Here is a 26971-nt window from a genome sequence, read left to right on the forward strand (position 1 = left end):
TAAAATTTAGGATTTTGTCTTTCCCTTTCTCACTATCCTCTCTCCTTTGAGTGAACATCAACTGTCATGACTGCAACTATGGAGATGATTCAAAATCTTAAACTTCCAACTTCTCTCTGCTCCAGAGCTGTATTTCTAATTTCAAGTCTCTAAAACAAAAGTCATCATCTTTCTCACAAAACCATTTTCTCTACCTGATTTTTCAATATCTATTTATAAAATCTATTTTCTAGAAATCAAGCTTAAAACATCAAAATCATTCAATATTATATTCCTTGACTATAATAACCATACCATATTCTTTTCCTACTCTAGTCATACCCATTTGATCAAGGCCAGCTCAAATTCCACTACCTGTATAGAGTTGTCCCCTGAGTGTCCCAAGGGAAACTTTTCCATAATTTACTAATATCACTCTTCATTAAGTGGAGTTTTTGTGTATGACTTAGTAGGTTCTTTTCCAATGTGCCTTACTTATACCTTACCCTCATTTATCTTGACAATAACAGCAATATTATCTTGCAAGACCTTTCACTGGCATACATTATCTTATCTAACTCCTAGAAAAACCTTAGGTAAGAGGTATTTCCCTCATTTTACAGATGAATAAAAGTCAAGATTAGATTAACTGTCTCCAAATCTCCAGGATGTAAGAGACTAACCAACCTTTCATCTTAGATTCATCACATGGTTTACAATAACATAAAATACAATTAATCAGTTACTTAAATAACTTGGGATCGGAATTCAAAACATTTCTCTAAATGTCTCTGACTATCAAGATAAAATAGACAAAAACTTCTGATGTAAGACTGAACAATCTCCTTATCTTCTCTAAAACACAATCCCTTGGTCTAACTGGTCATTAAAAGAATAAGAAAAAATAAGAATTTAAGAAAAAGATAAGAAAACAGAATTCAGTATCATGAATTCAATGAGGATAAACACAAATGCAAAAAAAGATTTTTAAAATATTAGAAAATTCTATGTACAATCTTATATCGAGAAATTTGAAATATTTTAGGTGGAGAATTAATCAACATATGGTTTTCTACAGAATTCAATAAAAGCTCAATCAATAACAGTTAATTCTTGTATTATTTAAACCACTCCACTATATAGAAGAAAACAGAAAGTTTCCTAATTTTTTATGAAGTATTAGCACAACTTCATTTTAAAATGGTACTCATTTGACAACCACAAAGCCGCCAATGGAAGCGCCCAGGGCTCCCCAGCCAGAACGAGGGGGGTGCCACGGGCCTCAACCATGCCCCCTTCCTCCTCCTCCCACCTTATTGCCACCCTTTCCTCTCTCCCTCTCCCCCCAAACTGCTCCACAGCAACATTTTAGAATGTAAAAAAATAATATTAATTTTTAAAAAATAATTTAAAAAGGTAGTCATTTGAAAGCAAAAAATTTAAATCAAAATACTTTTTAGAAATCTAAAGTTAGAATATATGTATGGAAATATATAAATACCAGTTAAGGTTCCAGCAGGACACAGACAAAAGAGATAATTGAAGCAAACTTAACATACTCTTATGGATATGGATTTTTTTTTTTTTTATGGCATAGCTTCTTACAATGACAGAGTTGAAGGAAGAAAAAAGGGGTGCTATTACCACTAGACAGTTATCAAAACGCTGCAAGAGCTGTCGCTGTAGGGGACATTCTCTAAAAGCTGTGGTCTTATGTAGAGGGCCCACTGCCACTTCCCAACCACGCCTGGTGGGGAGGACACCAGGGAAATAGTACTCACAACCTCTTTCTCCCCAACATGCAAACTCCCATTGGTTAAACCCAACTACAATCCAGGAGAAAAAGTGTCAAGGTAGTATAGTCCATTGGGATTTTCTGCTAAAGCACAAAACAGACTGATGAATAGTAAGTGATGGATCTAGAGGGACAGAAAACATCCAGCACAGCCTCTCCCCCCTCCCCCCTTTTTTTTCCCTGTACCTCAGCATCCACTTTTATATCTGTCTGGATATAAATACATGTTTACATACATACATATATATCTCCAAACAAGAAGCCCACAAAAACTATCAGCAAAATATCATCATGAGATAAAGTCAATTCAGCTACTTTCCCACCTGAAACCAACACTGAAATGTTAGCCAGCACCCCTCCTCATAAAAGGTGACAGAGGAAAACAAACACGGCTTTCTTTTCTACTACCCAGTTTGTGTTCCCTTTATTCTCACCTATACCTCAATTGGCCTGGGTTTTTACACAGTCTCTTACAAGTTTTCAGCTGTTTTATCTCTATTGGGTTACTGCAATTTCCTTTTAACAAGTTCTATTAGGTATGAGGATGTCAAGGGGCACCCAAGTGAATCCCTCCGTCTGGAATATATCGTTCCCTGCAACTACAAAACAACTCAATTTCCCCTTGGGAACTAGGATCCACCAGTTTGCCAGTTTAGTGACCCTCTTCTCTTCCTTTTGAGTATTTAGTATGAACAGATCAAAATGATTAGGGAACAGTCTCAGCTTTGAATTTAAGGAAATTATGACTGTGTTCCTTGATAGACGTATTCATCCCTTGGGGACTAGGACTCAACAAGATCAAGGCAGGAAAAAAAATTCCATTAAGTGGACTATTAGGTACAGTAGCCAGAGGCACCAATCCATTGCCACTTTTTACTTCCCTACCCTGTGCATTCTGGTACCTTGGAGTGGTCTCTGCTTTAATGCATATTCCACATTCTGTAGGGAAGGAAACTTTATTCTACAAGTTATACCTCAACAGATACCCTCAATCCAGCAGCAGCTTCTGGGTGTTGGGTACTTGGCAAGACAAGTGAATTTCATGAGCAGAAGTCCATTACCATTCTTCCTTTGCTACAAATTAGTTTCTTGGTCAGAAGTGATATTGTATATGATATAATAACAATGAATAAGGCATAAGTCAAACAATGTTGGGTGTTGGTAGAAACACTGCAGGCAGTGAAAATAAATTCCTATCTAAAATATGTATCTAACCCAGGAAGACAACTTGCAACCAGGATGGATGGATGGATGGATGGATAGATAGATGATAGATAGATAGATAGATAGATAGATAGATAGATAGATAGATAGATAGATAGATAGATAGATAGATATTGGCTGCCCTGGGGAATGTTGGTTGCCCTTAAGAATGTTGTAATATGAGACGCCTGCTCATGTAGTTACTTATACCTGCCATATGTAATTGAATCTATCATTTCACTTAACAATGAATGCTAATTCACATGTTTTGTTACAAGAGATAACACATACTTCGTGAAGGGGAGTTTAGGTCACATGGTGTTCATAATCATAGGTTTATATTTAACCTACCAGCACCTAAGAGCAACCCAACAGCTGCTTTTCAAATGAAGTACAGTTGTAGGCAGAAGAAACAATGGTCTTACTACAAAAACGTAAGGGTCCTCACTGTGATTCCCTTATGAAGACTTGCCAGAGGCTTCCTATATCCTCACTGCCTGCTGTAAACACTGCCCATACCTGGTACAGAACTTTAGCTTGTTCTAGTTCACCCTCATATCTGGCAGCCTTACGCATTATCTAACAAATGGCTGGAGCAATGTACACAAATGAGGTAGAAGATGCCTTTAAAATCCCAAAAGGTACACCAAGCACTGTGACTCTTCCTTGGTGTGTTAGGTGCAGAGTAGATATTGTGACATGGCCCAGGCCACTGGGCCCCTGGAAATTCAACTGCTATGGTAGGTCCTTAAAATTTGGGGGGTTTATATCCTATCCTCCAGAATACATACATTTTACTAAGGCATCTAAAATATTTTTCAATTCTTCCAAAAAATTAGTTTAATACCACCAACGTAAAGCTCAGTATGATGTTCTATGGGATAATAAAATGATCCTGGTACCTTCAGATCAGAGTTTCACAACCTTGGCCATATCAACATTTGAAACCAGATAATTCTTTGTTGTGGGAGGCTCTCCTATGTATGGGAAGACATTTACTAGTGTCCCTGGCCTCAACCCACTAGATGCCAATAGCATCCTCCACCTCAGCCATAACAATCAAAATAGCCTCCAGACATGGAAAATTTGCACGAGTTGAGAAACACTGCTCCAGACTATATTATGACAGAGGTCAAGACAATTTATGCAGTACTGAGACAAGATAATGGTGTAATCTTATTCCTCTACAGAAAAGCAAGCCACTCTGATTGTCTTCGCAGTTGAAAAGTGAAAAAAAACATTTGCTAGATCAATAGCCACATATCAGGAGACTTGGGGCTGTGCCAATTTGCTCCAGAAAAGGTACAAATCTGGAACTATGGTTGTAATTAGTATCAAAACTTCATTATGCTTACAGTGATCTATAGTCATTCGATATTACTTTGTCCTGAATTTGCACAAATAGATGAAAAAAGTGAGAATGTGGTAGGAATCACTACTAAATCTTCCATATCTTTGATAATGTCACTAAGCTGTTTAATTCCCTTATGGATAAGTATTACTTCTGGCTTATTATCCTGTTCAGAGGCTTGTATTTAGCACTTCTAACAACAATAGCTCCCAGTCTACCAATTCTGCCAGGTAAAGTATCTATACCCTTTCCATATCCTAAGGCTAGGAATGTACAACCAATGTGGGGATTCTGCCATCTAGTATATCTTATATATTTTCTACATAGTAAGAGTAGAGCAATGACTACAGGATGGTTATCTGCATACCCACTGTGATAATAAGTAATCTTGGGCCAGTCTATCATTGGACCTCCATAAGTCCCCATCTTACAGTGAAAACCATGAAGGTATTCTAGAAATCCAGAGAGTGGCTTCAGTTCAAAGTCATTATTCAACTACCATTAGTAAGTTTGAATACTTCCCTTTCCCCTCAGCATTCCAATAAAACGCTTCAGTTCCCTCCTGGATGGCCTTAGGGGAAGAAATACATTATATACTCCTGGCCATGTTGTAAAGTCCTTCAAAGAGATCCGTCCTCCCCACTAATAATAAACTCTGGGTCCATGAGCCGGCTAAGGCCTGGGACTCCAATAATGGGTTGTGAAGCCCCACCATATAGACTAATATCAGGTTTTTTGCTCATGAGACTTAGAATTTTTCCATTTATATATGTCAACTCAGTCCCTGAAACTTGTTTGGGTAATTGGACCAACCTTGCCTCCAAAGGTTAACACAGCCACTTAGTTCCTATCTCCTCAGAATCCAAATGGGTGAATGAAGAATATCCAGTACAACATATATTCTATAGGCCTTTTGTGAATTTGTGAAAAATAAGTTACTATAAAAATATAAAATTAAATTAGATTTCACATCAAAAATCCTTGGGTCTTAATTCTACTTATTAAACATTTATAGAACAGCTAATATAAGTCAGGTATATTTTAGCCACTGAGAAAGATGAACAAATTATGACTCCTATACTCCCCAAAAAACTCAATTAGATGTAGTAATAATGGCAATTGATAATATAAAAATTAAAGCCTGATAACTACCAGATCTATATGTTCTAAGTATTATAGTAACAAAAATAAAAGAAAATTAGGCAAAAATGGAAAAAAAAATTGAAAAAGTCAAAATATAACAGATCAATATGAAAAGTAATGGAAGAAATCAAAGGCTAAACAATGTAATAAGTGAAATCTAAATGATATATTAGGACTAGAGAATATACTTCAGTTTGAAGTAACCAGAAATCTGTCATTAAAATTGTATAGTAGAAAATGACACATTTAGCAAAAACAAAAGAACCAATATTTTATACCATGTTTCAGACCACAGTATTACAGCATTTAAGTTATATCCATAAAACTGAAACTTAAAAGTGTTCAACCACAACATAATCTACCAAGTCCATAACAAAATCCAGACAATAGGTAAAATATTTTCATTACAGATTTATTAAATGTTTTTTATAAAACTGTAATTGAAAACATGACAGCTTGATAATAATATGGACATAACAGAAAATATCATTTACAAAAATGGTGTGTATATAGATAGTCTTTCCAATTTTTCGAGAAAGAAATATTCTCCATATTCTCCACATATTATCCCCACTAGCAACCCAGAAATGACAAAGGGTGCAAACAGAAAAAAAGTCCCTCTCCCCACCCACCCAAAAATCCTGATCATTCTAGCCAAAAGTTCAAGAAAGGGACAGCCTGGCAAGGCAGAAAAATTTAGATAATGATCACTCTACTGTAGTCAAGTACTACAGAAAAAAACTGTGTTCCTACCCATATCCACAGCAGCAATATATAAACAGAGGCTATAATAAGGTGCTCCAATCCTACCTCCAGGGTGGGGTCAGAGAAGACTGAGAAGGGATCTGGAACTTTCATCCCCATCAATGACCACCAGCCCTGGTGACAGTAGATTCTATATTGGTAGCCTGGACTTCATCCCCACACAGTAAGAAGGCACCCCTCTCCCTCTCTGCTACTGGAGTGGCAAAGGAGGTACCCTAATGAAGAGTTAAGACTTTCACCATAGTCTAGTGGGAACTAGGGCATACCTGTCTTCTGTGGTGTCAGTAGAGGCCACATGAAGAATAAGTCACTCCTACCCCTCTAAACAGGGTGATATCAGGGGAGTTCTAGTGGAGATCCAGAACTTGGAGCCTGTCTCCCTCTTAGGTGTCAGTCAAGGCCAAGAGGGGAACTTGGACTTCCACCCCACCTGGCAATAATAAGACAGCACCTACTCCCACCTCAAAGCCATCAGAGTAGTATCAGAGCAAGCAGCTAAAGAAGAATTTTAAATACGAACCAGAGTCTAATAATATAATACCTAGACTATGATAACTTATGTATATATAATGCAGTATTAGAACAAACACTCAAAAATCTATACAGAGAAATATGGGCCGACCCTGTGGCTCACTCGGGAGAGTGCAGCGCTGGGAGTGCAGCAGCGCTCCCACTGCGGGTACGGATCCTATATAGGGATGGCCAGTGTGCTCACTGGCTGAGCACGGTCACAAAAAAAGGACAAAAAAAATAAAATAAAATAAAAATAAATAAATGAATGAATGAATGAATGAATAAAATTTTTTTAAAAATTATACAGAGAAATATGTCCAAACACTATAGGTAAATGAAAAGAGAACTCAAAAAAATATTCAAGGAACCCACAGGAAGGCAGGAAGCAAATAGAGAAACAAAAAACAGAGAACAAACACAAGACAAAATACAAAACTGCAGACTTAAACTTTAACATATCAATACCTACATTGTATGTAAATGGTCTGAATATAACAATTAAAAGATAGATGTTAGCAGAGTGGATTAAAGAAACATAACAACTATGTGCTGTCTATAAGAAACTCACTTCAAATGTACTGATAGGGGTAGGCTGAAATTTTAAAAATGGAAAAAAAGACATATGACCTAAACATTAATCAAAATAGAGTAGGAGTAACTATATTGATATCAGAGTAAAATTGACTTCGGAGCAAAGAAATTTACCAGACACAGAGAGGAACATTAAATAATGAAAAAACACTCAATCTACCAAGAAGACATAGTAATCCTAAACGTGTTCAACAACAGAGCTGTAAAACATGAAGCACAAACTTATAGAATGAAAGGAGAAACAGACAAATCCACAATAGTTAAAGATTTCAACACCCTCTTTGAGCAATTGATAGGACAACTAGTCAGAAAATTAGACAGGACATAGAATAACTTAACAACCACATCTACCAACTGGATCTAATTGACATTTCTAAAATACTCCATCAACACTAGCAGAATATCCTTTCCTTTCAAATGCCCAAAGAACACCAAGAACCAAGATAGACTATATCTTGGGCCATATACCAATCCTAAACAAATTTAAAATAATTAAAACCTTACATAGTATGTTTTCTGACTACAATGGAATAAAACTAGACATCATTACAAAAAGATAACAGGAAAATCTCCAAATATTGGAAACTATACAACACACTTCCAAGTAATACATGGGTCAAAGAGAAAATCTCTAGGGAAATTAAAAATACATTGAATTAAATGCAAATGTGTCGGGCCTTAAAAACTAACTCCACCTTAAGTGACATTACAAGTGGATTAACGTGGCAGCCTAAGACAGCGCCAGGAGGAAGTAGGGTGGGAGTGTCTGCGGGAACCTTGCCTTAGCCCTTAATTGGCCACACTCGTGAACACTGCGTGATTGCAATAGATAGGCATTGAGACAGGACCCTTAAGCTGATTGGAGGATGTAAAAAACCTGCCTTCCCCATTTGCCTTTAAAAGCAAGTGCTTGTGTGATAATAAACGGAACTGCTCGACAGAACCCCCGCCACGTCTGAGTGTCCTTTAAACCGGGCTGGTTTGGGGCTGGCGGTGTGCTCACCTCTCTTCATGGCTCTCTTCCCCCGTCTCCTTCCAAAGGGGACAGGAGGGAAAGAGGAATCCTGGGCCATTTGCTCGCCCACCGAAAGGAACGAGGCTAGGGCTGTTCGGGTTGGCTGGCAGCGGACCCGACAAAAATGTAAACATCATATATCACAATTGGGAGATACAGCTAAAGCAGTGCTGAAAGGAAAATTTATAGCAGTGATGGAGTTTGGATGTGTTGTTCCCTCCAATGCTCATGTGGAAATTTGATCTCCAATGTGGCAGGGTTGGAAACTGATTGAGTCATGGGGGTGGATTCCTCATGAATGGATTAATGCTCTCCCTGGTGGAGGGAGGGTTAATGAGGGAGTTCTTGCTCTATTAGTTCCTGTGAAAGCTTGTTTCTTAAAAAGACCCTGGCACCTTCTCTCTCTCTCTCTCTCTCTCTCTCTTGCTTCCTCTTGCCATGTGATCTGCTTGTACCCGCCGGCTGCCTGCCACTTTCCACCATGAGTAGAAGCAGCCTGAGGCCCATGCCAGATGCAGCTGTCCCAGAATCGTAAGCCTAATAAACCTCTTTTCCTTATAATTACCCAGTCTCAGGTATTTCTGTTATAGCAACACAAAATGGACTAAAACAAGCAGTAAAATGCATACATTAGAAAAAAGAAAAATTCTCAAATCAGTAATCTAAGCTTCCATGTCAGCCACTTAGAGAAAAAAAAGAACAAAATAAACCCAAATCAAGAAGAAGGAAAATAAGAAAGATAAGAGCAGAAATCAATGAATTTGAAAACAAGCAAAACAATAAAGAAAAGCAATAAAACTAAAAGTTTGTTCTTTGAAAATGTGAATGAAATTGGCTACCTCTAGCATGGCTGACAAAAAGTATAAAAGGAGTAGACAAATATTATCGGTATCAGGAATCAAACAGAATTTCATAATAGACTCTGCAACAACAAAAGGATAATAAGGAAATACTAGAAACAGCTATTTACACATAAATTTGACAACTTAGAAATAATGGGCAGATTTCATGAAAAGCATGAACTACCTCTACTCACCCAAAATGAAACAGATTTGAATAGCCCTATAACTATTAGGGAAATTAAATTTTTAACTGAAAAACTCAACAAACAGAAATCTACAAGCTCAAATGGTTTTAACTGGAGAACTCTAACACACTTATAAAGAAGAACTAAAATCAATTCTAGATTTTTTTTTCCGGAAAATAGAGGAGGAGAAATACTTCCCAATTCATTTTATAAAGTTAGTAGTCACCTGAACCCCAAACCGAATAAATACTACATAGAAAAGAAAACAACATAGTAATACTCTATATGAACATAGATACAACGATCTCTTAACAGAATATTACCACATAGAATTCAGAAATATATCACAAGAATTACACACCATAGCCAATGAGGTTTAATCTAGGATAGAATCCTGAACTCAATATTCAAAAATCAAAAAAATGTAATCCACTATATTAATGATCTAAAGAAGAAAAATCACATGATTATATCAATTGATGCAAAAACAAACATCTGACAAAATTCAACAATCATTCATGGTTAAAAATTCTCAAGAAGGGCTGTCCTGTGGCTCACTTAGGAAAGCGTGGTGCTGACAATACCAAGTCAGAGGTTAAGATCCCCTTACCGGTCATCTTTCAAAAAAGAAAAAAATTCTCAGGAAAAGAAGAATGAAGTGGAACTTCAACTTGATAAAGAAAATTTATATAAACCTGTAACAATGGTGAAAGACTGAAAGTTTTTCCCCCTAGGATAAGAAACAAGGTCAGAATGTCCATTCCCACCAACCTTATTCAATGCAATAAGGTAATAGAAGATTAATGACACACAGAATATAAAAGAAAGCTGTCCTTGTTCGCAGAAGACATGACTGTCTACATAGAAAACACCAAGGAACCCACAAAATAACTTCAAGAACTAAGAAGTTCCGTAAAGTCACAAGATGCAAGAGAAAATACACAAAAATTAATTGTATTTCTATATATTAGCAATGAACATATGAAAAGTAAAATTTAAAATACAATACTATTTATGGCCACTAAAAAATACCACAAGAAATACTTAGGTGCAAATCTGACAAAACATGTACATAACTTATATGCTAAAACTACAAAACCCTGATGAAACGCATTTTAAAAGATCTGAATAAATGGACAAGGTTGCATAGAAAAAGGAACTCTCATACACTGTTGGTGGGACTGCAAAATGGTGCAGCCTTTATGGAAAATGGTATGGAGGTTTCTCAAACAATTACAGATAGATCTACCATATGACCCAGCTATTCCACTGCTGGGAATATACCCAGAGGAATGGAAATCATCATGTCAAAGGGATACCTGTACTCTCATGTTTATTGAAGCTCTATTTACAATAGCCAAGAGTTGGAACCAACCCAAATGTTCATCATCAGACGAGTGGGTAAGGAAACTTTGGTATATCTATATAATGGAATACTACTCTGCTATAAGAAAGAATGAAATAGAACCATTCACAACAACACAGATGGATTTAGAGAAAATTATATTAAGTGAAACAAGTCAGGCACAGAAAGAGAAATACCACATTTTCTCCCTTATTTGTGGGAGCTAAAAATAAATAAATAAATAAATAGACAAACAAATAAATGATGGGAGGGAAGAAGACATCAATCACAACAATTAATGAACTTATTAAGACAAGTGAACAGATATGATACAGATGGGAGGAGGGGAGGGAGGGAAGAGGAACAGGTAAAGGGACATGAAAATCAACTACAATGTATACTGAGAAGTTAAAATAAAAAATAATAAATAAATAAATAAATAAATTGACAGATATATGTGCTCATTGATTAAAAAGCTCAACATAGTAAAGATATCAATTTTCCCTCAATTAATAGGCAGATTTAATGCAATTCCTATCCAAATTCTATAAATATATTTTGTGGATATAGATAAGGCTATTTTAAAATTTGTGTGGAAATGAAAAGAAATTATAGTAAGAACAATTTTGAAAAATAAGAACAAAGTGGGAGGAATCAGTCTATCAGATTTCAAGACTCATTATATAGCTAATTAATTAAGGCTGTGATGATGGGAGAGAGACACATAGTTTGATGGAACAGAATAGAGATCCCAGAAATAGATCCAAAAGAATATGTCCAAATGATTTTTCCCAAACCTACAAAAGCAATTCAGTGGTGAAAAGATAGTCTTTTCAAAAACTGGTGCTGGAGCAACTGGACACCTATAAGCAAATGATAAACCTTTATCTAAACCTCACATTTTATACACAGATTAACTCAAAATGTATAATCGATTTAAATATAAAGTAGAAAACTTTTGAAAAAACAATAGGAGAAAATCTTTGGAATCTAAGGCTAGGCAAATGTTCTCAGCTTGACAACAAAAGCATAATCCATAAAAGAAAAAATTGATAAATTGGACTTCATCAAAATATAAACTTTTGCTCTAGGAAAGACCCTGTTAAAACGATAAAAAGACAAGGTACAGACTGAATGAAAATATCTGCAGACTACCTATGTGACAATGACCTAGTGCTTAAAACACATAAGTAATTCAAAACTCAACAGTAAAAAAAATCCAGTTAGGAAATGAAAGACGTGAACACATGAACAGACATTTCACTAAAGAGGATATACAGATGGCAAATGAGCACAAGCAAAGATGCTATCACCAGCCATTAGAAAAATGCACATTAAAACACAATGAGATTTCACTATATGTCTATCGAATGGCTAAAATAAAAAAATAATGACAACACCAAATGCTGACAAGGGTGTAGATAAACTAGATCACTCACACAATGGTAACAGAAGTATCAAATGGTACAGAAACTCTGTAAAACAGTTTGGCAATTTCTCAAAAACGTAAACATAGAACTATCATATAATTCAACAGTTTTACTCGTGGGCATCTATACCAGAGAAATGAAAACTAGGTTCACACAAAAATCCATTCATGAGTGTTCATAGCTTTATTTGTAATAACCAAAAATTGTGATCAACGCACTTTAATAGGTGAATGATTAAACAAACCATGGTAAATCCATACCATGGAACATTAATCAACCATAGAAAGGAACAAACAGCTGACAAACACAATAACCTAATGAATATTCAGAAAACAGTGAAAAAGGCCAATTCCAAAATGTTATGTGCTGTATAACTATTGAAATATACTTACATAGACATAAAAATACTTAAGAGGTAATTTATCATTAAAAAAAAACTTCTGAAATGTAAATATTCAACTCTATGAAAATGGTTAAAATGTAAAATGGAATATAAGAATAAAAATGTTGGGCCAGCCCTGTGGCTCACTCGGGAGTGTGCAGCGCTGCTAACACTGAGGCCGCGGGTTCAGATCCTATATAGGGATGGCCGGTGCACTCACCGGCTGAGCGTGGTGTGGATCACACCGTGCCGAGGGTTGCGATCCCCTTACTGGTCAAAAAAAATGTTCACAGGTTGCAAAATATCATACTAAGTCTATAAAAAATAAGCACAGCAAAAACAGTAAAACAATCCCAAAGTCGTTTTCCTTGAGAAAAGAATAACAATCGAGTTTTTTTCTCTTCTACTTCTCATTACAGTATTATCAAAATTGTCTGCAATGACCCATAGACCTGCCTAACTAGAAAAATGAAATGTATTAATAAAAAAAAGGAGGGTTGATTAAATAAATTATCTATAAAATGAAATAATATAAAAGCATAGAGATTCTGCAGCTCTGTCTTTATTAATATGAAATGATATCAATATGTATTCCAAGTAAAAAGAAGTAAATAACCATAGGTTCAAAATCCTATTTCCTTAAAACAAGAATTTTGAATGTGTATGTGTAAATGTGATAAAAGATGTGTGAATATGTGTGAATTTTAGTAAAAGTGTGTGGGTATGGGTGTGTGCTTGAATGTGTGTTAACAACTATATAATGTAATTATGTGTAACTGTTTGTGAATACATGTATGAATGTGTATATACATTAAAAAAGACATTAAACAATATTAACAGTGGGTGATTTGGGTTGTGTTACATAAAAAATCTTTATTTTCTTCCTTTTTCTATTTTTAGTGTTTTTTAAATTTTTCGTATTTCCTTGTTCTATTTTTTGTTTGTGTTTTTTAATTTTCTGAATGTCTTTCAAAGTACAGTTAATGTTTAAAATTTAAAAAAAATTAAAGATACTTAAGAGGTAACTTGGCCATTTAAAAGGCAATATTTTACTGTGTTATTCTAATACTCAATTCATTAAGCTACACCTAATACATTTATTTTCTTATAAGAAGAGTACAATCCTGTAAACATATCTAATTAAAACCCTTTCTAATGTATTACTTTGAAAGTGTTTGGCCAGACTTTGGGGATGTGTCAAGATCCAGTGGCACCTACAAATAAAAAATACTATATTGAAAGATTTTTACTTGTTTATATTATTTTGTAACTACCACTGTCAATAACTAAATAAATCAAGAAAGACAGTTATTTATCAGGAACATCATTATTACTCGTTGATACTATTTAATGAGCACTTACCACACAGAGGGCACTGCCATTATCACTGCATACGTATAATTTCTTATAAGGCAGCAGTTATTATTATCATGAACTACAGTTGAAAAGACTTATCCAGAATCACATATTTCTATCACAGTGTGAGAGCAAAAATTTAAACTCACTTCTGTCTGACCCTAATATCACTGCTATATTGCTGTTTACTTTCATTAAATGTCATGTGCAAATAGCACTAAAATAAAACAGAAAAAATACATTAAAACACACATTGGCCAATTTGTGCATTTTTAAGAACAATGACTAAGAAAATAGAATTTCTTCATTTCTTTCCCACCACAAACCACATTTTTTTTTATTATACATCCACGTAGGGTACAACGTTGATTTTCAGTAATCGTGTAGAATGTGTGGTGGTTAGATCAGTGTAGTTAGTTTATTCATCATTACGATACGCAATCATTCTTTGTGTCCGTTGACCAACAAACCACATTTTTACTAACCTTTCCAAGGAAGCTACAAAACATCGTGTAATCTTTACCTCCCATGTATTATATCTGGTTATACACAACTAGGTCTATGGCCCACTTGAATGCCCTATCAGAGCACGACATTTTATAGATGAAGATAAATAACATCATCAAAAAATAATCCTGACATTTTAGCACCACCTAACAAGTGTTGAAGTTAAATCAACATTTTAGCAAGTAATTAAGACAAAAACCAAAAGTAGAATATTACAGCATTTTGCTATTTCTGAATATGCTTTTCATTTTAGTTTCCTTTTTCACATTGTAAATTTTTCAGATCCCAAATCTTCCCCATAAAGATCATTTATGGCAAATAATTTTTGCCTCTGACAGTAAAATTCTTCCTAATTCAGTAGCCAAACAAAAAACTGAAAAATAAAAGACACAAAAAATGATTATGTATTGTAATGATGAATAAGCTAGCTATACTGATTTAACCATCATACATTCTACACGATTATTGAAAATCAACATTGTGCCCCACATGTATGTAAAATAAATAAATAAATAAGAAATAAAGAAAGAAATGAAAAGAAAAAAGAGAAAATGCCCTATTATTCTTTAGCCCAAGTTTATGGAAAATGGGGACAGAGAATCCTAAACTGCCTTTATCTACCATAACCTAATTTTACTGTGGAAGAACAAGTCAGCAGACTCCTGATACACCTCCACAGAAGAGATTCATTCATTCATCAATGTATTTGACAATTCAACAAACATTTCTTGAGCACCTGGTCTATACCATACACTATTCTAGATGCTGGCTACAATGAAGTTTCTAAACTCCACAAGGGCTTTTAAAAACACATGCTTAGACTTAAGACATCATGGAGCACATTTTCCCAAAGCATGTTCACTGAAACACTTTCCTGGAAGAGGAAAGGTAAAGGAGGGGTGCAAGCAGGATAAAGGGGACAATCATAACAACAGATTCCCTTGGTCACTAAGTTCAGAACTCTTCATATCATACCCTCAAAGATTCACAAGATACATCTGCTTTTACAGTGATGCAATAAAGACACCTGTTCAACTTTCACTTTTCCCCAAACTCATTCAACCATGGAACACATTTTTAACATACTCTCAATACCTCTCTAGAAACTGTACTCTGCAGATCATACTTTGGGAAATGCTGGGACATTTTTTTCTCTTCCCATGAATTTTTTAAATCACTACCTACGAGCAAACAATAGCTTGTGAGCAGAATTGAGAACTGACACATTTTTTACCTACTTTATTTTTCTCTGTAAGTTTCTTCTGTTTCAGAAGTTTGGTTATTTGATTTCAACAAAACTGACTATGTTAGAACACCTAGTATTTTGTGGCAGTTGTGAAACTCCTATTTTTAAGGAAGATGTAAAGCAATAATCCTGAAAAAGAAACCTTTCTCTCTATGGCCACAGTTGAAAGCTTTACAAAATAAGCAAACATTAAACTGGACATATATTTCCACAACTGGACTAAGATAACCTGGGTAATTTTTAAAACCTTGGTTCCTGAATCCTACTGAAGACTTACTGAATTAGGATCTCCAAGAGGCAGCATTAAATAAGAATAGCAACCATCCAGGATAATTCATATTATCTAGGAAATCTGGGGAAGACTGAAGCCTCTGATATCAAAACTCATGATAGTTCCATCTAGAGCATTGACTATCCCTAAAAGTTAGCATTAGTCTTTTTAATGTGTGCATGAAATTTATATTTGAATCATTTGTTTTACTACACCACTATATCTTCTAATCTAAGAAATAACCTCTACTCTTTATTCCTTTATTCATACAAGTTACAATATAATTGAAATATAAGAAAAATAAAGTGGTTTCCATAAAGTAATATCGAAGAAGGAAGAAGACTCTGAGGCCAAGCAAAATTAAGGCATCCTGTATTAAATCAGTGGTTGAAAACTCTAAGATTTTTTGCCCTAGGTCTTCTCCAATCTCAGCAAGAATTCCATATTTAAAAACAAAAGAAAAAAACTTTAATACAAGATAAAAGTTTAAAAAGTAGAAATTAATTTTGAATTTCCCATCTAATCATTTGTCTAGCCCAACTTTTTTTAATTCATTTTAATTGACACATAGTATTTGTACATGCTTATAGGGTATAATCTGATGTTTTGATACATGCGTATGTTGTACAATGATCGCGTCAGGGTAGTTAATGTAACCATTACCTCATGCATTTATCATTTCTTTATGGCAAAAACATTCAAACTTCTCCACTAGTATTATGTAATATACAAACTTAACCATAGTCACCCTACCATGAAATAGAACACTAGAACTTATTCCTCCTAATTGCAATTTTGTACCCTTTGGCCAACCTCTCCCTCTAGCCCAACTTTTGTAAGTAGTTATCATATATAACCAAAGTCCTTTAGTGCAGAATTCTCCCAGAAATACCAGTCTAAAACCTTAAAGATTTAGTGTGGCAGCTAATGGAAATTTTTATCATTGAATGTTACCTTCTTCTGAGGGAAAGGAGATGCAAAAGAGAAATACGAAAATAATACAACTTAGGAAAAATTATCCAATTATTGGTCAGTAAAGAAAAAGAGCTTTATTGGATTTAGTAATTACTTTTCTACCATTCCGCGGTATTTAATAATGAGCTCCCTCCCAAAGTCTCAAAGAAACAGAAAGATCAGTGTGTTTATCAACATTAAAAGATACTTAATGTATTTTAAATATTCAAAAGTTACATTAAAATATGTTGTATATTAATATTATTTTAAAATATGTCAAAAGTGAGCATCAAAGATGATTTACTTAAAAATGTTTTATGACAATATTCTTTCAGCTTAACATATATAAAAATAGCCCTCAAAAGTATTTGTTTCTCTTAATTTTAATACTTTCTTTTTTCATATCCAATAACATTACACAAAACTTCCATTTGATAAATTTTATCATTTTTTTTCAGTGCTAGATAATAACCTCTAACCCTTATTTTTCCATAAAAGCTTACCTCAAAAAAATCTTTCTCCCAAACCTAAAGTTTTTTTTTTTTTTTACAGAACAATAGAAAATTCAAGCTGTTTCTAAACACACCTTTCTATCTTTTGCTAACTCTTAACATCCTTTTGTGTTATTCTCACACCTGTAGAAATTATACATGCTTATCACATTTCATATTTTGTATTCTTCTACTTACCAGCTATATTATAATTACTTTAATCTCCTCTTGTAGAGTTTATTTGATCCAAAATGAGCCCTGACTTTGGTTTCCCTCAAGTACAAAAAACAACAGCAACAAGAAAAGCACACAAGGGTATGTAAATTTCTCCAATGTCCATTTCAAATTAAATTACATGTATGATCTCACTTAATAAAATTATTATTTAATGTTATATTTGATATGTTATGCTACCTTATGTTACTTAAAAAGATTGTACATTGCCTTGCTTCTAATTTATATACAAAAAGCTTTCAACTAATTTGTTTTCCTTTTGTCACTTAAACCCCCAGTTTTCTTCTATCCTCTTTTTGGAGTTAGACAAATAATTCAGATTTGGGAGTACAAGTCCCATATTTACAACAGTGAGCAGACAAGTTATGATGTTTTAAAGAATGTATAGACCATTACACCTGTCTACTTGATGTTGGTGAAGAAATGGTTTAAGTCATAAAAAGTATTGAAATTATTCAATATAGTTAATAACCTATTAGCAATAAGCATACAAATTTGAAAAACATTAAACTATAAAGACTAGGATTAGTTTTAGCTGTTGTTAACCATCTATGAAACCACTATAAAGTCACTTCACTTCTTGTTCTAAGATTCTACATTGTAAAAAAGAAGGTATTTATGATTTCTCATATTCCTTCCATTTCTAAATGTCTGGGTTCCTTCAGGTATGTAATGAAATCTCAGTCCTGAATTCCTTACCTGTTAAACTGCAAACACCCCCAACCCCATCCCACTCCCAAACACACCCCACAAAGACATTTCTGTTAAGGAAAACTTTCAGGGGGGAAAAAAGAATACAAAAAATTGAAAGAGCACTCAGGCATTTTAATACATTAACAGTGGAATAGTAACTGGTATATTCCTTCCCGAAAAGGTCAGCGTACCTATCAAAAATTAGAAAGAGGAAGCCCTTCAAATCCAGAATTTGCATTTCTAGGAATCAAACCTAACAAATGACTTGCACATTAACATAAGCATATGTTCCAGGATATATATTGCAACATTGGATATATAACATGCATTTCATACTTAACAAGTCCAAACCCGACTTTCCTTGATTTCTGCTCCCAATTCTGTTCTACCTAGTCTTCCATATTCTAGTAAATGGCCCCAGTTGGCCAAGCTAATATCAAGGAGTTATTCATTCCTCCCTCACAGTAAATCCAGTACAGAGCCCTATCTCTTCCTCTAAAATACACTGAGAATCAGTCATCCTCTCGTTCTCTACTACTACCACTCCAGTCCCAGCCACCTTTACCTTTCACCTGGACTACAGTAAAAATCTCACGAGTGATTTCCTCCCATTTACTCTTGTCTCTCAGAACCACAGGAGCCAAAATGATCATTTTAAAACACAAATAAGCTCATGCACTTCCCCGTGTAAAACTCTTCCATGACTTTGCCTTGAACTTCAAGAAATATCTAAATAAATGACTCACAAGTATCCACCTGCCTCCTCAAGTTCATCTCATGCCATATTTTCGTTTGCGTTGATCCTGCTGGCCAAAACTGACAATTCCTAAAGCCTGCGAACTCTTCCCTGCTGCAAGGCTCTCGATCATGTTTTTCGCCAGCCTGGAAAGCATCTTTCAAGGCTGGATCTTCATTATCCAGTCATTAACACAGTAGCCTGTCCTGGCATACACATTTGCCCTTTTATATACTATTACTTCAGCTATTTGTTCCCTTTATCCTCTCACCTCAGTCCTCAATTATCTTGTTTATTTGCTTATTAACTGTGCATTTCTTCTCAGTAGCACATAAAGTCCAGATGGCATGGAACTTTTTCTGATATCTCTGCACCATATATAGTCCATATCAATAAAAATCCATTGTATGAATGGCAGAATAACATAAAGGCAACCTGAGTTTTTGTTTTCATTTGCCATACATAGGCTATTATTTAACTTATGAGTCTTAATTTAGAGTAAAAATTTTACAGATCAGCCAATTCCTCTATATAATCTATTTCAATAATGTACTAAATCTATTCTATTAAAATAATAAAAAATATCAATTAGATCAACAAGAATTTGGTCAAAACCTGAATAGTACACAGTAATGTACTAAAAGTTTATAATCTGGCTTCAGCAATCTTCTTAACTTCATCTCTGGACACATGCACACACCTTAGTTTGTGGCTATTTCCCTTTGGGAAATATAAGTTGATCAGATGGACTGCAACTCCAGGTGTATATGATAAGATATGAAGCTGAGAAGATCGCTGAAGACAGATCAGGCTTTTTTACTGGAAGAGGTGTTTTAGTTTAGAGAGTCAGAAATTTCTGAGCAAGGTTTGTTTACTTTAAGAACAAGGAAGCCATCTGATCAACTGGAAGAATGAGGGCTTAGATGCAGCACAAAGATTAGCACCTAAATGCAATAAACACAACACCATTTTCACTATTATGGAATCAATACCATGTTTTCCTGTGTAACAGATTATAATTTAGATATCCTCCTTAATATTTAGATTTCAAAGATTTTAGACCTTTGTCAAGTTGGCCTTGTGCAATCTTGTCCAATCGCGGAAAATGTACTAGAATCCACATAAGTGCTCTTTCCATATCTTTCCACTGATAACATAGTGGAATCCACATAAGTGCTCTTTCCTTATCGTATTTATTCCAAACTCTGCCACATTTTAAAAACAACCTCTGTTCATCCATCTGCTTGCATATTCTATTTCTACTACTTACCTAATAAGTATACTCCAAAAACCATTTTGCATAATATATACTTTGTTACTGACAATATTTTCCTATGCGTTGTCATTCTTTAGTTGGGAAATCAGTCTGAGGAGAGATTAACACTTTACTACTAATTATTAATATTTACACACAAATATAAGTCTTATTTTTTAAAAAAAATAATGCCTACACTGCAGCAGGCTCCAATTCTCCTTTCCCTCCTTACTCTAAGTCTTTTCTTCACTTATCTAACCCCTGAAAGCTTCTGAATTTGTAACCATCTGATTTTATTCCTACTTATATCAGTGTTTACTATTTAAAGTCCCAGGTCATAAAAATGTTAAAATCTACTTTCATTAGCACATCCCTCTGGATCTACCCTAATTGTTTTTCCATTAAAAATATTCCTTAAAAAAAATTTTAATAACAAAATTTCCTTTCTCAGCCTTTGAATAATGTTAGATGAGCCTTCATTTAACCAGACCAACACCAGGGCAACAGCGTAGGCTGCTCTGGAGTTCTGTGTGTCTAAACTTGAGCCAAAAGTAAAGCTAGTGTCAGTACTTAGAAGTATCACTGCTATAAATGTCACCTTTCTTTGTCTCAAATCAGGAACCAACATGCCCAGAGTGCAGAGCTGTGAGCACAGAACATAAAAGCACAAAGTGAAAAACTGCAGATCTCAAAACCCCAGTGAGGTCACAACACCTCCAAAGGAAAGCAGGTCATCTGTTTTTGAGGAGGATCTTGTGTCATACAGGGAAAGAGAATAGAGGATTAACACCTTGGAGAACCAATGAAGCAATGAATAATGTGAAGCCTGTCTTTGTAATCTGCCTTACACAATCCACATGATGAATAAAGCAGTGAACAGTGGAAGAGACTTAAACCTTTACCCTGTTGTATGAGTGAATTGTGATATAGAGTTAATGACCTAGTTTTATACTACTTCTTTAGATTAAAACAAACAAAAACACAAAAGAAACTTACCTTCAAAAGTGGATCCCAATTGATACTCTCCACTGAAAAATTGTGGCAATGAAAATACAAGTGCTCCCAGTCCTATCATAAAGGACGCAAATACAAGCCATCTCGGCTTATGTCCTCTTTCACCAAAGAATGATACAAATAAAGACAACAAACAGAATGAGATATCGTAGCTTGATGATATCAGGCCAGTCAGGGAACTCTTCATTTCATATCGTTTCTCAATAGTGGAAATGCTAATATTTACGAGGCCATTAACTATAATACCTAAAAGAGAGAAAAGGAAATTTACGTATATTCTTACAACTTTACCATATAGATTATGATTATTAACACAATGTACTAAGGTTTGGTCATTTCTTTTGATATTTTTTAATGTGTTAATTTTGAAAGTCTCAGAGTTTCAAAGTTAGACAACCCAGACATACTTCCCTGAAAATCAGTAGCTTCTTAAATTGTACACTTGTGAATTTTCAGGTGTTCAACAAAACTGATGCTTGCTACATACGAAATTGTAGTTTGCTGGCCTTCATTCATTTTTTCTTTAAATGATAATCAAAAGTTTTACTGGGAAAAGCCCAAGAAAACAATTGCTAGGAAGTTTCCAAGTATAGTGTACTCCCATGGACCCCACTGGGAAGAGTACAAAAGGTACAAGTGACCCTACAGGCTGTAATAGTTACACTCAATTGCTTCCCATGTTACTCAATCGTTAAACATTTTTAACTACAACAACAGATCACCTTGACTTAGTCTTAAGGAGAAAATTGAGCTCTCAAACCTCATTTTTTTCCCTAACACTCATAGATATTAAATTTATAACTTAAGAGGTTCTGGAGCAAAAACAAACATAAGCAAAGAGTCTTATTTCAACCACTAGCATTCTAAATCCTATGCAAAGTAAAAGAAAGAAAAAAAAAACTCATGCTTCAACTGCTTATTGTAACTAGAATGAAGGAATAGAAGGTAAACGAGGAAAGACTGAAAATCTAATTTTGACTGACTTACAAATGTCCTATAAAGAGACAGATTAAACTTACAAGAGTTTAAAAATTATTATAAATTGAAAATAAAAAGCCTGTGATCAAATTTTAAATAGTGACTCCTTTTACTTAAGAGATATTACAAATTGTTTGCATTCATTAATTAACAGAAAGAGTACATATACACAAGTTACAATCTCTACAATCTCTCTAAATTTTGCTTTGTCAAGACTGCAGCTGAAAACATACTTTAAGAAAATTGACATAAAAGTTCTAATATGATCTTATGATCTTTACTTTTTTGTCAGTTTAATAAGACTCTAAACCAATTTACAATTCCTGGGATTGCAAGATAAAGTATCCTGAAGTACCTAGGAATGACACTTTTATAGATAAAGTTGATAATATGAAAATCTCCCCATCCAAAAATCAACTTCCCACACACCTGCCACACTGATTAAAAATGAGTCATTAGAAATAATTGCCTTACTTAAAACTTTTCTTTGTAAAAGTAAATTTGTAAACTTCTCTGGAAGGATAGCACTCTAATCCTATGAATCCCAAAGTGAATTCTGTGCTATACAATAAAAAAAAAAAAAAAAAAAAAAAAAAAAACCGTGAAATACTGCATACTACATCTCTCTATTGAAAATGCATAAACATGTGAAGCACATCAGAAAATTAAATGCTAAGAGAAACCCTGTTTGTCTTTGAGAAATGTTGGGTTAAGTAAAACAAACTCATCTGACAAGTTTTGTTTTTTCTTCCCAATTGAACATCTATTAATATACCGTGGAAATGGTCTTCCTAAGGATCGTGTTGGCAAAACATGGCAATCATGTTTTCAGTCATTCAAACTTAACTGAAATATAAATTAATTTATTGGGTAACTTTCATCTGAGATTATGCTTCTTAAATTGGGGACCTCCGGGTAGATGCAGCTCTAAGCTAAATCTGACACATTTTTCTAAGAATGCCACTTATATTTGATAATAATTTTAAATAATATTTTTATTAAATATAAATGATATATTCTGGAATAATGTACAAATTTCAGAATAAATTCTAAGGTAAAACACAAGAAATTTTTTTTTACTTGTCTCCAACATTTTGAACTTCGCATTCCTTTGATGCTGAGGCAATCACTGATTTCGGACAACTAAGATCAAAATATTAATGGAAGAGGAATTTTGTTGGGAACAGGAAAGGTGGAAAGGGAATTAACTCTTTAGCACAAATCTACCTTTAGGAGAAGAGCCGCAGTTGACTTGCAATCAACAGTTACCTAGTGCTATTGACCTAAAAAGAAACTGAGACCAAATACATATAGCAAGGACTTATTGAGCCAATAAGATTATTGCAACCAGGGAGACACATAGATCTGGTAGCCCTGAAAAATGTGTTCCAAAAAGGGCCAGCAGAGCTTAACATTTTATAATCACAAGAAGGGGAAGGGTGAAAAGAGAAAGAAAGACAGCCCCGCCTAATTACTTCATCAGGCTTTCTATTGGTTGTATATAACATATAGATTTGGGATTGTTACTATGTTACATCCTATATGCAAGGATCTAGGGTAAGGGTTATAAGAATTCTAGGTTATCTTATGGCTTTCTGGCACCATTATGGTTGTGTATAAGTAAAATGGTCTTATAAAGTTTTCCAGGACTGGTGGACTTGACTGCTGACTTATCCCAGATCTCCCAAAGCACTAAAATTTAGATGACCTGCTTGGAGCAGATTCTTTGGTTATCAGCACCTACCAGGTGCAAAGCAAAGGGCGCTGGGTAACATGGAGAGAGGGAGCAGTAATAAGGATTTAGTTTTCTATTAACTTAAAGCACAGCAATTTCCAAACCCCCCAAAATATTTTTTGGGTTGCATTTCTTCAAATCAATCTTTGATTATTTAAAAATATTTTGAGACTGACTCAAGTGACTAAAAAAATCTACATACCAAATTCAACCTAACCTTCAGCATGTCCTTCAACGTACTCCACCTTATACCCACCCCTCTTCAATTTGTCACCTAATGTAACTTCCCATTTCTTTCCTCCCCTGCATTAAACAAAACACAGTAGCAGCTTATACTTTCTCTATGCTTTCTTTCAAGGGAACCATTCTCCCTCCACCATCTCTCTCTCTTCTAACCTGCTTAGATTGCAAACTCCTGAGGGTACAAACCTGGACTGAATCTGTAACTCCCAAGAGAACCTAATAGAGATCCTAGAACAAAACAGATACTGGATAACTCTTTTGTGACTGAATGCCTATAAAGACATCCTTCAACAACACCTGACGCCTTTGCTAATTGACTTATTGGGCTCCACTTGTGCCCACTAATTCTCAAACCACACTCACAAAACATGAATGCTTATCTCTACTCTATACTATAGATTTTAAATAGCCTTCTCCTTTGAGAAGACCCTTCCTTCATCTGCAAATGTACTAACCTTTCTGCTGCAGAAACAATGCAAAAAAAAAAAAAAAAAAATCCCTTTAATAAGGGACTCCGTAAAATGTATCCTTTTATAACATAGAACGGACTCCCTCTGGGTACACCGTTCCCAAAGGAAGGTTCTTGTCATCTTCCCTGGAGGAATAGAGCAGGCTAAACGGAGGTAGAACCCAAAATAGAAAAAGGTTGTAGAGCAAGTTTTAAGTGTTGCAAAAAAGGAGAAGCTAAAATGTGGAAGGCTAAGCCTGGTTGGTTGGCGTCGGTGAGAGCGTGTGCAAGTTCCAACCCCGGGCCCCCTTGCCAGGCTCGTCAACCGCCCGGGAATCGCCCGCACCTGCCCTCTCCTCCCGGCCAGCTCGCCGCGCCCCCCAGCTCCCCGCTCGCTCGAGGGGCGCTGGGCTTTACCTTGCGCGAGGGCCAAGAGGCAGTAGTGAAGCAGAAAGCCTCGGGGCGTGTTGCATCGCTGGAGACATCGGGGGTGGAAGTTCCTCCATCCGCAAGGACCCTCCTCCGACTCGGACAGAGACTGTGGCCCGGGCCGCCCTTGGGAGGCAGGGGGAGTTGCAGAAGGCAGAGGTGGTTCCCGTGACTTCTGGGGCTCCCGAGACTCCCGTGGCTGCGAATCCTCTTTATGGGTGTCAGAGGACAAGGCAGAGACTTCGACCTGAGAGGGCGATGCAGACAAGCGGCGCGGGGTGTCTGGGCTGGAGGGGACGAAAGCCGGGTTCTCAATGCCTTTGGCTCCCATCATGCTTAGGATGGGTTCTCCCTACTCCAGTGCCTCCGAGAGTAGCAAAAAGCCAGGTTCCGCTCTGGCTCCCCGCCCCGGGCAGGTGACAGCGCCCCCGTGAGGACCGACTTCCACCTCTCCGTCCTTCCTCCTCTAGCGCTCTCGCCGCCGCCGGCGCTGCAGCCAGGACCCTCCTCCCGCGCGCCGCTGCCTGGAGCGCCGGCGCCTGGCCCCGCAGGTGGGTGGTTGGCGCTCAGCTGCGCCACACCTGTCGCCGCTTGGGCAAACCGGAATGCGCGGCTGGGCTTGCGACCCGGCGGCAGCCAGGTGAGGGGGCGAGGGCTCGCAGCCTGCCACCCTAGGCAGAGTCCGCCTCTGCCGGGGCCCGGCCGCGCTCCCCTGGGCCTCCAGCCCGCCGCGCTCTTCAGGGACTGAGGACAAACAGAAATGTGAGAGTCTGTGGGCGAAAGCTCCCCCTGGGTGCTGACGTGAAAGCTGTAGACACAGTTGCATCAGATGATCGCTCAAGAAAATATCGGTCCTTTCCTCCTTACCAAATCAGACTAGATCTGGACTTCAAGAATCACGCAGCCGCAGGTATAACACTTTGCATTCCATGAACATCCCGGTAAGACTTTTACCTGTCATCTTCCCTAGAAACGAAATCCAGCTCTCTTCCCTCACCACCCCCGTTAACATCACAACGTAACCACGTTTTTGGTTTTATTTCCCCGAAACTGAAGGAATAGAAATTAAGAATCTTTAAAAGCATACAAATGACATTCTCCTTGCTGCATATTGCTGATCTAAGATCATCAAGGCTGATAATCATGTAAATAATTTGTACCTCTGAGATAAATAAGAAAAACACTTTGAAGAACTTAACACCATTGTGTGATAATAGTCACAATTTATTAATTCATTCTTTTGTTCATCATCAAAAAAAAAAAATGTTTCTTGGGTGCCAAACACTATTGTTCCAGGCTCTGGGGGTACATAAGTGAACAAAGCTGACAATTACCCTGCCCTTATGTTGCTTAACATCCTAATTGGCAACAGACAGTAAGTGATAATACACTGTATGTGACATAATATGATACATAAATACTGTAATATTTTGAAAAATTTTTATTTCAATTATATATGCTCTATTCACCATGTTGAGGAACTGAGATATGAAATATATACCTTACTTTGAACATACATTTTCTGTTCTCTTTTCCTACACGATCCAAAAAAAGGTCTAGACTTACCTAGAACATGAGCAAACCGTCGAAGTAGGAACAAACTTATTTTAAATGTCTGCTACCTGGCCCATTATTAATCCTTACAGAAGCAGTAGCTATTATTGTCTATATTTTACATACTGGGGAGACCACATCCCAGAAAGGATCAGAAACTCTCCCAGAGTCACATAGCCAATAAGTGGCCTGCCACCTGTTAAGAATTTGAACTCAGTTCTCTCAGCCAGATATCTTCCCTGCACTTTGCATTTTCTGTCTTTTAATTACTACAAGCCTATCTCTGTA

The 26971-nt window shown here is 36.0% G+C and overlaps 2 protein-coding genes across 2 annotated transcripts in view; both read right to left on the reverse strand.

The window, feature by feature from the left end:
* SLCO4C1 (solute carrier organic anion transporter family member 4C1) overlaps positions 1–25463 on the reverse strand; it is a 69893-nt gene extending 44430 nt beyond the window's left edge. Inside the window, exons 1-2 of the mRNA XM_063088094.1 lie at positions 25118–25463; positions 21279–21542 (exon numbers count right to left, since the gene is read on the reverse strand). Coding sequence (XP_062944164.1) covers positions 21279–21542; positions 25118–25463 — 610 coding nt within the window. The remainder of the gene's footprint in view (positions 1–21278; positions 21543–25117) is intronic.
* Positions 25464–25465: 2 nt separating this feature from the next.
* The window catches only part of SLCO6A1 (solute carrier organic anion transporter family member 6A1), a 174697-nt gene continuing 173191 nt past the window's right edge, over positions 25466–26971 (reverse strand). Inside the window, exons 14-15 of the mRNA XM_063087614.1 lie at positions 26084–26179; positions 25466–25937 (exon numbers count right to left, since the gene is read on the reverse strand). Coding sequence (XP_062943684.1) covers positions 25466–25937; positions 26084–26179 — 568 coding nt within the window. The remainder of the gene's footprint in view (positions 25938–26083; positions 26180–26971) is intronic.

Source organism: Cynocephalus volans, chromosome 2 (genome assembly GCF_027409185.1).
Source record: "Cynocephalus volans isolate mCynVol1 chromosome 2, mCynVol1.pri, whole genome shotgun sequence".
In the NCBI taxonomy this organism is placed as follows: domain Eukaryota; kingdom Metazoa; phylum Chordata; class Mammalia; order Dermoptera; family Cynocephalidae; genus Cynocephalus; species Cynocephalus volans.